This window comes from Drosophila subpulchrella, chromosome 3R, assembly GCF_014743375.2.
Source record: "Drosophila subpulchrella strain 33 F10 #4 breed RU33 chromosome 3R, RU_Dsub_v1.1 Primary Assembly, whole genome shotgun sequence".
Taxonomy (NCBI): Eukaryota; Metazoa; Arthropoda; class Insecta; order Diptera; family Drosophilidae; genus Drosophila; species Drosophila subpulchrella.
Genome location: NC_050609.1, coordinates 17405534 through 17422740, shown reverse-complemented (window position 1 = coordinate 17422740; position 17207 = coordinate 17405534). Strand labels below are relative to the sequence as shown.

The 17207-nt window shown below is 43.7% G+C and overlaps 1 protein-coding gene across 1 annotated transcript; it reads left to right on the top strand.

Annotated features, from left to right (window-relative positions):
- Nucleotides 1-2927: 2927 nt before the first annotated feature.
- LOC119561189 lies at nt 2928-17183 on the top strand. Its single transcript, XM_037875046.1, has 4 exons — nt 2928-3764; nt 5806-6368; nt 12119-12529; nt 12597-17183. Exons 1-4 carry the CDS (start codon nt 3689-3691, stop codon nt 15759-15761), a joined length of 4215 nt encoding a protein of 1404 aa, XP_037730974.1. The 5' UTR covers nt 2928-3688; the 3' UTR covers nt 15762-17183.
- The last annotated feature ends 24 nt before the right edge of the window (nt 17184-17207 follow it).

Genomic DNA, 17207 nt, shown 5'->3' with positions numbered 1-17207 from the left:
GCCTTTGCCTGCCAAGGACAGGGATAAGGATGCGGATAAGAATAAGGATTCGCTCGTGGGCGGCTTGCTCTGATTGCCGGGCGGCGATAACGCTGCGAAATGAGTTTTTCCTCTTGCCATTTTCCTGTTTATTTTTGGCATTTTTGGTATGACCGCCACGTTCTGTCCTTGCGTATGTTTTGGCATAATTTCCAGCACAGTTTTCGTAATTAAATTTTGCGCTTCTGCAGGAGATTACGAAACGGGAGGAGGTGTATGCTAAGTGGGGGGCTGGTACCCTCAGAACACCCCCCCATAATTGGCCATGTTGAGCTTGGCCTAATCTTGGATTCCGGCTGGAGTGGAAATGGAAGTGGCGTTGGAGTGTGTGTGACACTTGACTGTCAAAAGCTGTGCTACGTGACATTATTAGCAATGCAGTCCTGCCGCAATATCGTGTTCGTCCTTGCCTCCCCGGCGTGCTGCCGGCTATACGAATGTGCGTTCCACGGGGCGTATGATTTATGACTATGACAGAACTAATGATGCCACATTCGTTAGATGCCAGGCGTGCGCCCAAGGCGAGAACACATCCAATGGCGCACAGGGAAACCTATTTACTTATATATCTGTATTGGTACATACATAATATTATGTTCTGTGGGGGATTTCTATTTGTTTTCTTTCCCGCCTCCAGAAAATCAAGTCAAATTTCGAAACGTCACCGGCTGTGACGTTCTTGGCCCAAGCTAAAGATAGCCCTAAACAATCATAAAAGTCGCTTCCACTTGTAAACTTCTACTTTAAGTTCAATCTGGCATCAGAAAAGTTTTCCTTTGTCGCAACATGTCGTATAACACCCACTCCTTGCATTCCCACTTGTGAATCATTCAACAGCGTATCCTTTGCTTCAGTGACGACATCAACTCACCTACCGGCAAAAATCAGACATTACTAGTTAAGGGATTGCACTGGGAGAAAAAAATTAAGTCCTGGTATTTGTTTTAATATTATTTCTCCCAAAAAGCTTTGAAAAATATTATTGTAGGGTAACAAAAAATTAGGTTATTTACTTTAAAACATTTAAAAAAATGTTTTGGGTGCCTAAGAGTATGCAATACAAGGAACGAATTCAAAATATATTGTTGCATACTTTTAGACATCTTCCTAAGTAATTTTAAAGCCCTTAGGATATCTTTGGCTTCCGTTTTAAAATTTGTACTGTATACAGTTCTTATTTTTGTTATGGGTGCCTAAAAGTAGAATAAACTCAAAATATATTGTTGCATTCTTTTAGACATCTTCTTAATTAATTTTAAAGTCCTTCAGATTTCTTTGGCTTCCGTTATAAGATTTGTACTGTATACAGTTCTTATTTATCCAAGTACAGATACATTTTGCTTAGGAATGCGTATCTGCCCTGGCATGTCGCCAAATGTGCGCCACGTCCTGCGACTCTTTCGCTATTTGCCTATATTAGTCATGCGGCCCGAAAAAGACATGTGACGCTCGGGATGCCACCCACTCCCAGGAAAACCCCCGACTTACAAGCTTTTACTATGCGGGGACGTCAGAGGATGGCGCTACTTTACAACTACAGCGACATCGGCGGGAGTTTTTCCACTTTTCCATTTTCCACGCGACTCTGAGATAGCGGCAAAGGCAAAACAAAAAGCTTTTCATTCATCAACAGTAATCGGGTGCAAGTGAGATGGACGTACGCGGGAGGAAAAGGGACGCACTCTGGGTAGAGTTTGCGCCATTTGGCAGCTCGTGGAGCTATTTTTCGCCTATTTCGTGGCTGGCTCCTTGCTATTTTGCTATTTTCGACACATTTCACTGGCCAACTCGACGAAGCTTCTATTTCTGTGCACTGGCTTTTCATATGGCTTTTCACATGCGGTTGTTGCTCTTCCCCCAGATCCACTTTTTTCACTTTTTGACTTCTTCAATTGCGCTGTGGGGTTCATTCATGAAATTTGACAAGCCGACTCGCGTTAACCAAACAAAGACGAATTCCGAGCTTTTCTTTCTTTTGTCATTTTAATTGCCCTGGGCTGGCTATTTCTGGCCTGCCATTGAGCTCTCGAAGGGGCTTTGGCATCGCAAATTGTATTTTATATGGCTTTTTTAATTTAAAGCATGGCCAAATCAAATCGATTTTCTTTTTTTGTATTACCTATTTGTATTCTAGGACCAAGACTACCTATGAAGTTGGATGTTCTACTGCCCATTACTCGAAGAACACTTAAATTTCTTATATATTGATAATGAATAATAATTTTAAAATGGCATTCTTTAACTTCGTTACACTTTAAACTTAGTAAAACATAAAAATAAATTATATTAAGATATACTCGATACTAATAATATGTCATTCATCATATAATCATTAATAATATATTCTATATTAATCATATCATATTAGAACTTATACATAAATATTATATTGGACACTTTTATCACTGATTTATAAATTAATATTTAAATCATTCCGGATATCTTTAATTTTTTATATATAAAAGGCTGAAATCTTATTCAAAGAAACTATAAAATTCACAATTACGACAATCTTAGCTCGATATTATAAACTACATTAATATAATTATTTGAAAATAAATCTTATTGTTTTACCTTATAAGGCTAATTTAACCTAATGAATAATGAATAACTGCTGCACTACCCATAAAGCTAGTCAAGTATTTGTTTATAGAGAAAGTCCTTTCTCCACTTAACCCATAACTCAAAGACTCGCGAATTCTCCCGCTCCGGCTCTCCGCTTTCACTTTCCCTCTCTGCAGAACAGCTGTGAGCGGAGGGCCCCTGCTCCGAAAAGCTTTCGTCAAGTCGGACGAGCTTTTCCAATGCGATCCACAGCGGCAGGAGCAACATCCTTGAACAATCGCATTGGAGTCCAAGGGGCTTTTCACATTAGAACGCGACTTTGACTCCGAGAGAACGGACACGGGCTGAAAAAACACGGCTAACAAACGGGAAAATCGCTGAGGCAGGACCTCTCACACACGCGCACTCACATACACACAAACACACAAATCCCCACTCGCCCCCATATATATATATACAGGGATACATGTATACAAGTGAAGCGCCAAGTGCCAGTGTCCTAGAAATTAAACACAATTCAAGTATAAATCCAAATCGAGAAAGGCGACAGTGGAAAACTAATTGGTAAGACCCCTTCGATGAGAACGGAACGAATGAATCCAGAGGAAAAGTGCAAGTGAAAAGTGCCTGTAAGAAGCAGAAAATCACACACTCACACACAAAGGAAACGTCATATGCCAGAGGCATTGACAGGAGTCCGTGGAGCCCGCATTTTGTGTATCCTATTTTGTGTGGCAGCTGAAAGGAGCAGGAGGTCCTCCTCAGTGCCACAGTGGCCAGGAAAAACAAAAACAAGCACGGCACAATTACACCGTGTAGTTGCCATAATGATAGATTTCAAAAATAAATTGAGCAAATTATCGTACAGAACGTGCCCCGCTTCGAAAGTCTAAAAATACTCGCGCGTCGCCAAGTTGTCGAGGGTCCAAAGTTCCCATTTCCCCATTTCAACTGGATGTGGATGTGGATGTCGAAGGGAGGACTGAAGTGCCGCAACCGACTTTAAATTATGCATGCACATTGATTTTCCGACCTCACGACCCCCGTCGCAATATCCCCATCTATATCATCTATACCACATCGCATGTTATCAGCGGAACTGGCGTCGTCGACGGCTTTGTTGAATGCGAGTTATCAGCGCAGCAACGGCCCCACAAAAGGTAAGCACCTTATCCTGGACCACACGGCGTATGGGTAATGGGAAAGCACTTTATTGATTAGGATGCGGATGGGGATACGGATACGACAAGCACGGGAAAAACGATGTTAATGAGTGCTCATCATGCCGAACAGAAGCCAAGAATGAAAGGGAAGCTATCTGGTTTAAGCTGGCATCGGCAGAAAATCTTTAGACTGTTGAGGGGTAGGTGTTTAACTCAGGGAAAAGCTTAAAACGATTTTAGTACCCTTTGCTATTAATCTATTATAATAATAACTCATTTAGGGAAAATGGAATTATGGGCTATTTTAAGAGTGTTTTCTAAGAAATTCGTTTGAAAAGTAATTGCTTTACTGTCAGTTCTCTTATTAAGAACAGAAAACCTTCACTAAAAATTAAGAACATCTTAAAAAATAAAGTGTTTCCTTAACTCTATTTAAAAAACTTGAAGTACAACAAATTTTTTATAAGCCACCAGATTATAAACTCTTAGTCTCGTATAAGCACATATTTCATAAAATGATCAAATAAAAGTGAGTAATTAAAATGTGGAACATATGATAAGCACAAATTTCTTTAGATGATGAAATACAAATGACTGGGTTACAATTTTATGATTTATATTCCGCTCTCTAAGCGCATAGCCTCTCCTAAAGCTCTCTTGTCTCCCTTTCTATGCCATTATTTCAATCAAAATGTCATAAAATACATTTATAACTCATTTACAGTGCTTATTAACACATACACAGAATGGGCGCCAACTCATTAACGCCCCCAGGACATGAGCTATGCGTGGTCCCCCTTTCGAGACCATCCCCATCGTGAATGCTGCGTCATTGTTGGCACTACAACTGCTTTTAATCAGATTTCAATTATAATTCCATTTTACTGCACTAATGTCGTTTGGCGCCCACTGCCGGCTGCTGTGGCTCCCTGCAAATGGCCTCCAGCCACCCACTTCTGAACTTTCCGAACCACCCACTGCTCACGGCCCACCTGGAGGAAAACAGCACCACCCACTGTTGGTAATTTCCCTTTGTGCAACAGCCTTTTAATGCAATTTATTGGCTCTGACAATGGCCAGTTCCCTGAGCCCAAGGCGTTAAAATTTTCATTCGGAGTACCACCGGAAGTATGGTTATAAAATGTCAACAACAATGCTAACCAAAAACAGTTGCCACACATCCGGAATGCAACTCGCTGGTGTTTATATGTCTGTGTGGGTTTTGCTGACGTTTTTCTAACGATTTTACGACTTGATGTCATGCACCGTAGTCCTCCTTTCGTTTTTCGCAAAATTTCCAACGGCATGCAACAAGAAAAGCAGTCGGGGCTGAAATTGACTTTATGCCAGGCAATTGGCTTAATTATACAAATTGTTTGGCGGATTATAAATTACCCTGCAGTTTGCATAACGAAGAGGCTAAGGGGGGCATTTCCTAGAACTCGATAGAAGTCGTCCAGAAATAGGTTTTCATGGAAGCACTTGAGCTGCAGGTCCTGAAGGACCTTGTTTCCAGAAAGCAGTTAGCAACTTTATCTTATTGAAATGAGTAAGGAAATATTGTGAAAAACTAATGGCACTCCATAAACCGCTTTATCGGTCTAGAGAAGCAGTCAAGATAAAATAATTAAACAAGTTCTTATAACCATAAGGCACTTTCTTTTACTTAGAATTATTCACTGGATTTATTTAAACAATGAAGTTTCTATATGCATTTAATCCTGACGTAAATAATAAGAGGCTAAGCTATATATTTTCGTGGTTTTCTTAAATAAATTCAGCTTGCTAGTCAAAACTAACCAGTGTCACAAGACTATAATATATGAAATCTCCTATTTTTGAGCTTTTAGTTTGGCTAGAAATGTATCTTCTATATTTCCATAGTTACTTTATATAACAAGTTAATGTTTCCGCAATCTGCTGAAAGTTTTGACTGATATTTTCTGTACGTGGAATTATTAAGTGTCCTGTTTTCGACACGAAATTCGTGTGAAATCCCGTTTCTGACTTCCTCCATCTATTTTTATGTATTCTGCAGATGAAGTTTGCCCCTCGACAACATATGACAAGTGCCACACAACGACAGGAGCAACCTCGGGAGCAGCAGCCACACTTGCAACAGCAGCAGCCACAATGACCAAGCAATTGACAACGGCAACTGCAACAAATGCGGCATCGGGCATAGGACAAGCGGGTGATTTGGCGCCCACAGTAATATCCCCAACGGCAGCCACAACACTCGAGACGGGCTCGGGAGGAGCAGGAGGTGGCACCTCCAGTTCACCTGTCAGCGAGACAACAAAGACTGTGGCACCACCACAACCCGTTGAGGAGAAACCCTCGAGTAGCGATGCCAGTGGCAGATCGGCGGCTCTGGAAAGGGCCTACGTGCACGATGTGTACGAGCACTGCGAGGAGCCCACGGGTCCAGTGCGTCCCCGGATGGCCCACTTCCTCAGCGGCCTGGATCCCGGCTCCGTGGTCTGCGACGTGGGCTGCGGCAGTGGGAGGTACCTCACCCAGTGCAACCCGGCCATCTGCACCATCGGCGTGGAGCGCTGCTACCGGCTGAGCAAGGTGGCCCACGAGAAGGGCGGTGAGGTGAGTCCTGCTAAATGTCTAATCACTAGGACCTAAGCCCTTAGCTAGGTACAATTTTTCAGAATTTTTGTTACCTAGGTACATCAATTAAGGACTGATGTGTACCTGACTTAGGTAGCTGAGAATAAGCCTAGTTCTTGCTAAAGATATCCATTTGTATCTTGATACGTACCAAAATATCATATCTTAGGGATATGGCAAACACTTCTATAAGGTCGAATGCAACCAATTCTGCTTATATACAGATGATTAATTTTTTGGAACTAATTTAAATTACACCATTTCAAATGTGAGATGGATTTTGGGTTCAAAATCAAAATCAAAATCAATACAAATATACAAATCATTACTTACAGTCCCTTATTTCCTTACATTTTACCTTAACCTATCTAATTATAAAATTGTGTACCAGGTTCTATATATTTTTTCAAATGCCTTCTACCTTACCTAGGTACAATAAAGTAGTTCCTTACCCAACACTAGACCACTATCTTAATTGCTTATTAAAAGATTACAAATGAATTTTATTTGTTAAATTGGCAAAGTATTTTGAAATGCTTTAAAAATTCAATCATATACTTTATGCCCTGGGTTGCCCCAGTCTCCGATAGGTCCCCATGGGGACGGTGGTTGGGGATATCCTCTCGCAAGAGCCAGATCAAAAAGAACCGCAATTCCCAAAATTCCCAAATAGAACTTCATCTCTAAGGGATATGGTATAAACTTCTAAAGACGTGTGTAACCCTTTCAGTATATATACAGCTGTTTAATTAACTGAAACTAATTTCAATAGCACCATTTCAAATCGTTTGAGGTAGACCATATTCTTTGGCACTAATTAAGGTTACATAAATTCCAGGGTGGATAAAGCTTCCTCGTTTGTAAGTTCTTGATTAGCTGAGTTCGCAAACTGAGCAGTGCATGAACTCGTCAAGTTTGTGTGCAATCTAATTGCAGCCTGCTAATTGCATGTGTTTTCGGTGCGGTCGTGTTCCTTGGAGTTCTCTGGTCCAAACAATTGACCCATTTTCCATTTTCTGGGGGACTGGGTTGTAAAACATTTGCTAGATTCAAATGCTGGTTGCTCCACTTAAAATGGCCATTTGTAGCACACATAAATTATGCTTATCATTGGGTATTATTTGCACATGTTCCGCTCGCCGTTTTCCATTGGGAGTTTTTAATGCCTCATAATTGCAATGGTCCACAACGGTGCCGTAAAACGAGTCATTTGGAGAGGCAGCCAACGATGCAGATCCCATAAACTGCAGATGGTTGGCAGCCAAAAGGGATGCATAATCACCTACTTCATTTTATGCAGTTCCGTTTAATGTTCAGGACTTCCAATAACATTGAATGCATGTTGTATGAGTCAGTGGTATGTTGCATAAATACGTAATATCAAAATGTAGCCACTAAATTGGCTAAATTGGGCGACTGGTTGAAAAAATTAAACCGATTGTGCAGTCGAGTTTATTAAACATGTATTTATTCTAACTACTGGTCAACTAATTTGAGTTAGGAGTTGATTTTTAGCGAATTTGCATCAAATTTAATTACAATTAGAAATAATAATATAACTATTCTTAATGAATTTATAAAATGGGTAAAATCAATATACGTCTATGGTGTTTACGTTAAAAGAAACGATTTTAATTACTTAAATTGCTAGATATTATACTTTCTGCCGCATAAGTCTTATAAACCTATCTAAAAATTGTATTCAACTTTTAATGTATAGAACGGCAAAATTCGATCAATATACAGGGTGATTGTTTGACTAATTATACAAAGAAGTAAAGGTATAGCTTAAAGTGATACTTAATACCGTAAAAACATTTTCAGTTTCCTTCAACAGGGTCCCGAGTTAATAATATGTCTCGGTGTTAAGCTCAGAAATTGTAAAGTTTATGGGGCGGAGGTCCGCGCCTGGAACTTCTGGGCACAATTAAGTGATACGCTCGACTATGTCATAATGAACATGAAGTACAGCGCACTTAGTTTTCCCCCCGAACAATATTCGCTCAACAATGACACAACTCTGCTGCATAGTTTTCCCCATTTTCTTTTGTTGCTCCCGGCTGTGTTGGCTGTGCTGGCTGTTGGAAACCCCCAACATTTCCTTTTACAAGGAACAACAATAAATTGCAATCCCCCGCACGACTATAACCGACTGTATAATGGTATATAGCGACCATTATTCAGCGGCATGGCTGCCAGAGGTATGCAATGCTTTTCGCCATAATCTATTACTAACGCTGGGCGCTTATTTATGGTGCCATTTCCAGGCAGTGGATGGGGGGCCAAAGTACCATTTCCCAAGAAAATCCCCGCACTTTTCATTCACCACTCCGCGGTAATCGACAACACGCATTCTTCGCATTTAAATTGCTTTCGCGTGGAATTGACAGCCGGCCTGCAGTTGCAATAGCAGCTGCTGCATTTCGCCGACCATTTACTGTAAGCGGCTTAATTTATTTAATAACATGCCACATTACCATTTGACCGGACAGGAGCTTAGTGCCTCCAATTATTCGCCAAGTCCGCGAGTCCTTTTGTCCTTGACATTTAGCCCACCGATTGCCCGCATGTGCTTCTAATCACTTCAGTCCCGATAATTTGCATAGCAAAACGGATCCGATCGGGATTTTTTTTCTATTTGCCTAATGTGTTTAAAATAAAGCCGACACAAAATGCGCACGTGACATGCAAGCGAATGCAACTTTTGCTGCAGAGATTGCACAAAAAAAAGAACTTTATGCAAAACCAATTTAACTTGGTCCTGGGGCACCGAAAAGTTGTTGCAACTCTTTGATTTCTGCAGCTCGTGCATGGCCTGGTTTTCAATAATTTTGCAAAAGCAATAAGCATGGCAAGTGGAGCAGCAAGCCGTAAATCTTGCAACCAGGAAAACCCCCAAAAATGCTGCAGCGCCGCAAACATAAAAAGTGAAACTCAATAATGGCTGGGCTTTTTCTGGGCCAGGTGAAACCTGCAATTTTCTTGGCTAAAGCGCCATTTAAATAAGCCGCAAAAGGGGAGAGATACCTGCTGAATAAAGTATGCAGTATATACTTATATAGAGGTTTTCCTCTTTTGGCCCCGTCTTTTCGTCTTTTGAGCTGCGCTTTGGCCTCATTAGCGTGCGACGCAGCGTATGCGTTACGTTTTTCACTTTCACCTGACACTTGCCCCCGCCACCCTCCCCCCTCCCCTCCTCCTGGAAAGTCCTGTCAACATAAATTTCAAAGGCGTCATGTGCCCGACCCGCGTGACACTATCCTGCACACACAAAAGCCCCCTATGTGAAAAATGGCCACTGCTATAAATACGATTTGTATAGCGCACTTGGCAAGGAGAAAAACATGGCGAATAAAGGAAAACTGTCAGCGTGCGCATTCATCGAAAGGAGAAACTAAAGTGCAGGGGATATGTTGTGGGTGTGGGTCTGGTTATGGGGATCCTGGGGATCAGATGAATGGCTCTGCATCGTCATGCATTAAGAATCATCCTCATGAGCGGAAAACAAAAGCTTGCTTACCTAAAATGCATGAGATTCTGTTTGTTTGCCTGGGCATTTTCACAAAAGAGAATACAATGATTAATTTCCATTATATGCATCTTAAAGGAAAGATTCTGCAACAGTTTTTGTGTGGAGAGAAAAGGCTATTTGATAGAATCAATCTTATATCATTTTCTTTAAAAAGTTTTATTTTCAAATTAACAAAATATTCTTCTAAATCAAAAAACTCAATAAAACATACAGAACCGAAGTTCAATACTACATCTTTCTGATAGAACCCCCTATATGTTTTCTTAACATTTTTAGATTTACAAAATGAGATATAAAACCCATCCTAAGATATACTTTTTATCAATTAGAACTCGCTATATGAGATATTTAACTCAACATTAAATTTGCTATTTATCTAGTACTTTTGGAGAGGTTGGTCTCAGTTCCTTTCAATTTTTTCCATCTACTGCAGCTGTCTCAGTATCCTAGAAATCGCTTAAAATACTATTTTTTCCATGCTTAATTCCCATCAAAAGTTCAGAGGCCGAAAAACACTTATGTTAATTGATATTTGCTGAAGACTTCGAGCTTGTAATGGCACAGTCTGAATTTCTGCTGGTGGGCAGAGAGCACCTGAATCACCTCAGGCGGAAAACTCTGGGAAAGTGTAAGGCCTGGCGGGTCAAGGATTTTTATTTCTGCAGAAAAACACACCCACAGCCTGTATAGAGTGCAAATACACACACACACACAGGCATTGCGATAATAGTTGAGCAGGAAGCGGAAATACAAGATTGCAGCAAATAAAATGGCATTTCATCGGGGAGCGAAACATAATACTTGTGTAGCCTTTTCCGACATTTAATTTAGCATTTGCTCGCGCAATGTAAATTTGATTCGACAAACGAGTAGATTGAGAGCAATGAAATTTCCAGGGAAATTGTAAATCTATATTGGATGCCAGGAATTGCATTTCCCGGAACAGCTTGAATCGATATTAAATTTCTGCATTGACGCGCTCGGCAGTTTGTCATCCAAAGTGCATAGTATATATAGATATTGAACGAATAAAATACACCTTTGTTTGGCCAACTCCCTTTATCCCAGCCGTGGTAATTGACACCATCAGTTCTCTGGCCATGACACGAAAATGAATATAAATGGCGTGCATACGGCTGGAACACCTGCATCGGTTTTGGCCACATTGTGTTAGGTCAGGTTGTTGGCTCCGATGGCCAAGTGTTCAACTTTTGAACAGGACTTTTCCCCCAGCGTACATTTGAATGACAAATGGAGAAAGCCAACTTCCAATCAGCCAGCCAAACCGATAACTTTGTTTTCCCAGTACGGAAAAAGTTACTAATTGCGAAATGATGTAGCCAACCGAAAGGAATACTGAATGGCTTATTCAATCAGGCTGCAACGCTTTGATATGGAAATTTCTTCTTCTTTTTCGTGTCATCCATCCTGAAAGTAGAACTTTCCTCGAAGGCGATTGATGATGGTCCCGGGCTCAGGGCTTAAAAATTGCATCATCTCCTCTTTGTGGCCGCGGCTTCCACCATTTCAATTGCATACTTTTGCGGGCAGCACCCGTGGGAGATTCCTGGGAAGGACTCGATGTCAGCAACCGCAGTCCCGACCCCACAAAGAGACTCCTGCGAGGACTTATCTGTGACACAGCTTAATTGGCATGGCTACCCAGGGGATCGCTGGTGGGCTGCGATTTTATGGTGTTGGGCTTCCACCTGGGGAAATCATAAAGTCCGTAAATCAATCGAATTATTTAAATTGTGAGGGAAAGCTAAGTTATCTAAGAGAATGGTTTAATACAATGTTATTTTAGTAATTAACACTAATTACTCCAATGAAGGTAATTTTGAACATTTTTCTGACCTTATGGCACATGATTTAATTTGGACTCCCTAAAGTTATTAAAAAAAGGCACCTATGTATATATATTATTATATTCATAATATTTCACCTCCTTTTTTTAGGTTCTTCAGACATTTTTAAATAACTCCTGTCACTTAGGAGACATTTGAACAGGTGCCATATGGGTATTACTTAATTTTAAAGGCTTAATACTCTTTTAGTTTTATCCGATAGCTTTAAATTATTGAAGAAATTTAAAAAAAATGTTTAATAGATCCATATATTTAAAAAAAAAAATTTAATATTTATTTTATATTCCCAGTTCCAATGACTAACATCTTTTTTATGTTTTCCTTTCCAGGTGGCCCTCTGTGACAATCTGGAGCTGCCTTTTCGGGACGACAGTTTCGATGCGGTGTTGTCGCTGGCGGTAGTGCACCACTTCGCCACCACGGAGCGACGTGTCCAGGCTCTGAGGGAGCTGGCCAGGATCCTGAGGATCGGTGGTCGTGTGGTGATCACCGTATGGGCACTGGAACAGCGGCATCGACGCTTCGAGTCGCAGGATGTGCTGATACCCTGGCAGCCACCAAAGAACCGGAACTACTCCTACTCGGATGAGGAGGACGACGACAACTTCCAGCCGCCCTACCACGCCTACACCGAGGACTCGACGAACTCCAGTCGATCGGCAGGAGATGGGGATAGTTCCAGCTTGAGTTCGTCCTCGCCGGGGGAGTCCTGCTACAGCTTCGTTCGCAGGGCCATTCAGGTATTAAAAAGATTTTGTCCCAATTAAAGATTCAGTTACTTACTTATATTTTATTTTGATACCTTAGAAACTGGCTCGTGGACGAAGGCATGCCTGGTTCATGGACTCCTGGTCCTCGAAGGATACCAAGAACGATAGTAGTTTGGACTACGAGGATGCCAAGGACCTGCCCATCGAGCTGCGTCGTTTGGAGGACTTCGAGGACTTTCCCGATCCTCCTCTATCGGCTGGCCTCAAATCCCGCAGCCTGGGCAGCATTCTGCAGCCTCCTCCCCGCCAGATTGTCCGCTCGAGATCTAGTGTTCCCAGCCTGGGAGGTCCTTTGATCCCGGGCGAATCCAAGGCCAGTGCAGCTGCCCTTTTACTCAATGCCCCGGAGGCACAGCAACTTCAGTTGCAACTCCAGCTGAATGGAAGACATTCGCCCACGGCAACGGCCAGTGCTGGGAACACGTTGAGCCGGAGGCCCAAGCTCATCAAGCAGAAGCAATCCCTGTGCGATGATGACGCCACCGGCGCCTCCACGCCTCCCGCCTCCGAATCCTTCCAGATGGTGAGCAGCCTGAATGGTTCTAATGGCGCCGTGAGCAGTAGTTTGTACACAAGGAGCGGCTGCTACGCTGGGAACTTTCATCAGCATGCCTCATCGACGGCCACGCCTCCTTCGGGAGATCCTGTCGAGGGAGGAGGAGGAGCAACTGGTGTATCAGGGTCGGGAGCACCCACCTTCCTGCGCAAACAGAGCTCCCTAAACGAGGATCTGATGGCCTGCAATCGGCTGAGGGAGAAGGAAAGGGTGCGCAAGCGCATCCAAAAGCAGACCTCGCTCAACGAAGCCTTCCTCTGCAGATCGGCTCTGTTCTCGAAGAGATTACAGGTGATCCGCGAGGGCTTCACCACCAAAATCAAAAGCTCCACGGGCAGCCTGGAGAGGGTGACCAAGACAGGGATAAGCAAGCTGATCCAGAACATCAAGAGTGTGCCGCAGACACAGCCTAATCCTGCCCAGAATCCCACTCAAGTGGACAACAAAAACCCCGCAGTGAATAACAACAATAAGCAGGCGGGAGTGGCAGGAGCGACGGTGGCCCATCAGCACCACCATCACCACCACCACCATCCCGTGCATCATCTCTCCCACTTGATACTGCCCTCATCCTCCACGTCCTCGGGACCCGTGACGTACTGCAGCAGTGTGGAGTGCACCATGGGCAATCTGTGTCACTGCAGCCAGTACCAGCAGGAGTGCCCGGCCTGCGCGGATGGCGGCCAGGGGGACAAGGCCAGGAGGCATTCCCGGGAGTCGGGCTCGGACTCCTCCAAGGACAGCAGCCTGCAGTCGGACACCAGCATCGAGTCCGAGGACAGCTTCGCCTCGGTCATCTTCATACCCAAGCCGGAGCAGCACCAGCAGCAGTTGAACTACCAGCAGCAGCACCAGAACTCCAACTCCAGTTCCAGCAACTCCTCGTCGAGTAATGGCCAGAGGGCCCAGGGAGCCGCTGGAAGGGATCAGAGCTCTGGGAATCCCGGCTCTCGACTGCCGCCCACTCACTCAGTGCCAACGTCGCCTCTGATCATGCCCTGCCCACCCACTCCGGCGCACTCCCCAGCTGCCATCCAGGGCACGGTGACATCTCCGCCGCAATCCACGTCGGCTGTCTCCGCCGCCATGGCCATCCTGACTCCCCCCTCGAAACCAGCTCGGTTCAGCTTCGATGAGGCGCACATCAAGCAGCAGAAGGAGCAGCAGATGGAACCACCCAAAAAGGAGGCGGTGAAGGAGCTGCCCAGAGAACCGCTTAAGGAGTCGCCTCCGGTTCGCCGGATCACCCGCCAGGCCATCCGAGATTTGCCACCCATTCCCAAGTTCCGGAAACAGCAATCCCTGCAGTTGCAACGCCAGAGTTTCCCCATCGTGAGGAGAGCCTCGGGATCTGGAGTGTCCACCTCTGCATCTTCCACCTCGCTGGCCACCAAGCTGCTCACCCTCGAGCTCTTCAATCCGGCCACCGATGACCTGGACAGCGATTCCAGTGAACCCTCCTCTCCTGACTCCATAGACAGTGTGATCAGCGCTCCAAGATCGGCTAAGTTGCCCTCGGGAAGCGATGAAGGAGGAGGTGCCTCCGCCAACTCGAACTCTCAGGACGAAGGTGAGCCCAGTTTGGCCCAACTGATCAGTCTTCAGCAGGAGCAGTACCACAAGGGAGAGCTCCAGATCAACAACTCCCGTTCCCAGGGCGAAGATGATATAATCCTAAATGCAGATAGTGCCACACTTCTTCCGGAGAAGAGGGAGGCTACCCAGAAGCAGGATTGTGCGGAATTCGCCGAACAACTGACTGCCCAACTGCAGCGGGAACTGGAGGACAAGAGCAATCGAACCGAGTGCCGATATCTGGATGGGATCGGTATGGGAGATCTTTCGGAGTTCCTGGGCGGCGGCAAGAAGCGCTCCAATGGCGATCTGAGTGCATTCCGGGATGAGCTCAGGGAACGACGGCTAATGCTGGCCAATCTGTCCACGCAACCTAGTCTCCAACAATCCCCAGTGAGCTCCTCCACCTCATCACTATCCTCGCAAACCCGTAGCTTCACCATCCAGGAGGAGGATGGCGAGGAAGAGGAGGAGGAGGAGAACGAGTCCAGCTACTCCCTAGGCGTCTACGAGCACTGCAAGATCTCCAAGTTCAACTACAAGAGGAATCGACACTATCAGCTAAATCCGGAGACAGCCTACCTTCTTCAGGACGATGGAGACAGTGATGTGCGGGAGGAAGACGAGGACGATGTCATACCCGAGGAGGAGGAACAGGAAGAACAGGACGAGGATGCCGAGGCGGAAGCTTTAGAGGCACGAGGTGGTGATCAGTTGGGAGAGGGAATGTCGGACTATGGCCAACGCAGACGCAACATGGCTGCCCTGAAGGTCCAACCCCCGACGACCTCCCAGCAGCAGCAACCTCAGAAGGAGCCGAACCAACCGGCTAATCTTCAACAGCGACCCTCCAACGAATCCCTGGAGCACTCGAACAGCTCAACCAACTCCCTGGACAGCCCCTCGCAGGGAGGAGCCAGTACCCACCACCGCTACTATCATGTGTTCCGCGAGGGCGAGCTGGACGCACTGATCAACCACCATGTGGCCAGCCTGCACATCGTTAGTTCCTACTACGAGCGGGCCAGCTGGTGTGTGGTGGCCGAAAAAGTCCAGGTCTGGACCATCTAAGCACCCTACACTCTCAAAGGGGGATTCAAAACGGAACTTACATATGTCTAAATTATTCAAAGAGTTTTTATGTTACTGGGATCGAAGGTAAACCCAGTTTTATTTTTTGAATCCAAATCACCCTAATTTAGACGTCACTTTAAGTTGCAAGGCCACACTGCTAATTTTTTGGAAACCAGTGTGACCAGCTTTATAAAATATTTAAACTTAAATTGATAAATAACATTGTAAGCCCGTTTGAGTCCCTGCTCTGAAACGAAAATTCATTCCCTAGCTGTAGTCTCTGATCTGATGCCCCCAAAGGAATTGTTAAATTTAGTCTATTACTCTAGTCGGCTGGCGAATCGAGGCGGGGAAGCCCCGTCCTGCGATCCAGCACTAATTTATTGTTAGCAGGCCTGCTCAAGGACGCGAACGCAGGATCGCACTGCAATGAAATCCAATTTCAAAGGAGAACCTAGCTATAAGACCGAAACGAATCGAATCGAATACGATAACGATACAACGCAAGCTAAATACAAATCTTACTAGTTATACGAGCATATTCTATTTACAACGAGCATCATTTTGTATCTTGCGCTACTTTCAGCCTAAGTTTCAGCACCTTTAGCTATAATTTCGAAGCAAATAATCATCAAACGTCCATTAAAACAGAAACCAAATATACCACTTATACATGAGTAAATAAAAAATACAAGTTATACAGATAGAACAAAGAAATATAGGAATTTCATATATACACTCCTTAACGCTGCAAAGTTAATAAAACCCTCTAACCTACGAATATCAATAACTGCATTTAAACCTACGACAGAAACGTACATATATCGAATGCAAAATAAATCAAAAGATTATACACAAAACAGTTTAAGAAGCTCACAAACATATTTCCAAGTACTTATATTTTCATCCTGTGTAGAGCACCATTTCATTTTCCTCGATTAGATGAAGTAACGAACTCACTTCCCAAAAACGGCCAATAACCACGATTGTAACATAAGCCTATGCCTAAACTTAAATTTTTTGTCAACTTAAGAACGGTTATTTGAAAAATAACGCAAACATTTTCAATAAAATAAATTATATATATACATACCTATATGCGACTGTACATGTGTTTTTTAGCTAGCTAAACTAACTTTATACCGTAAAGTAATAGAACAATTGAATAAATATTAACTAACGTTGGACGCAACACTAAATCACAACAGATAGAACTCGATTTGAACCTATTACTGCTCGAAATGCTGAAACATTATATTATTAAGTATTGCTGGAAAATATATATAATTTGCACACAGTCCACCAAGCACACACATACAGAAGAGACACAAGAACCCAAGCTACGACAGAGGAAAACCATCTGAAATATTTAATATTGATTATTTGTAATGCATTAACAACCACATTAAATAAACTAACAATAATTACTGAACCGTATTTGTG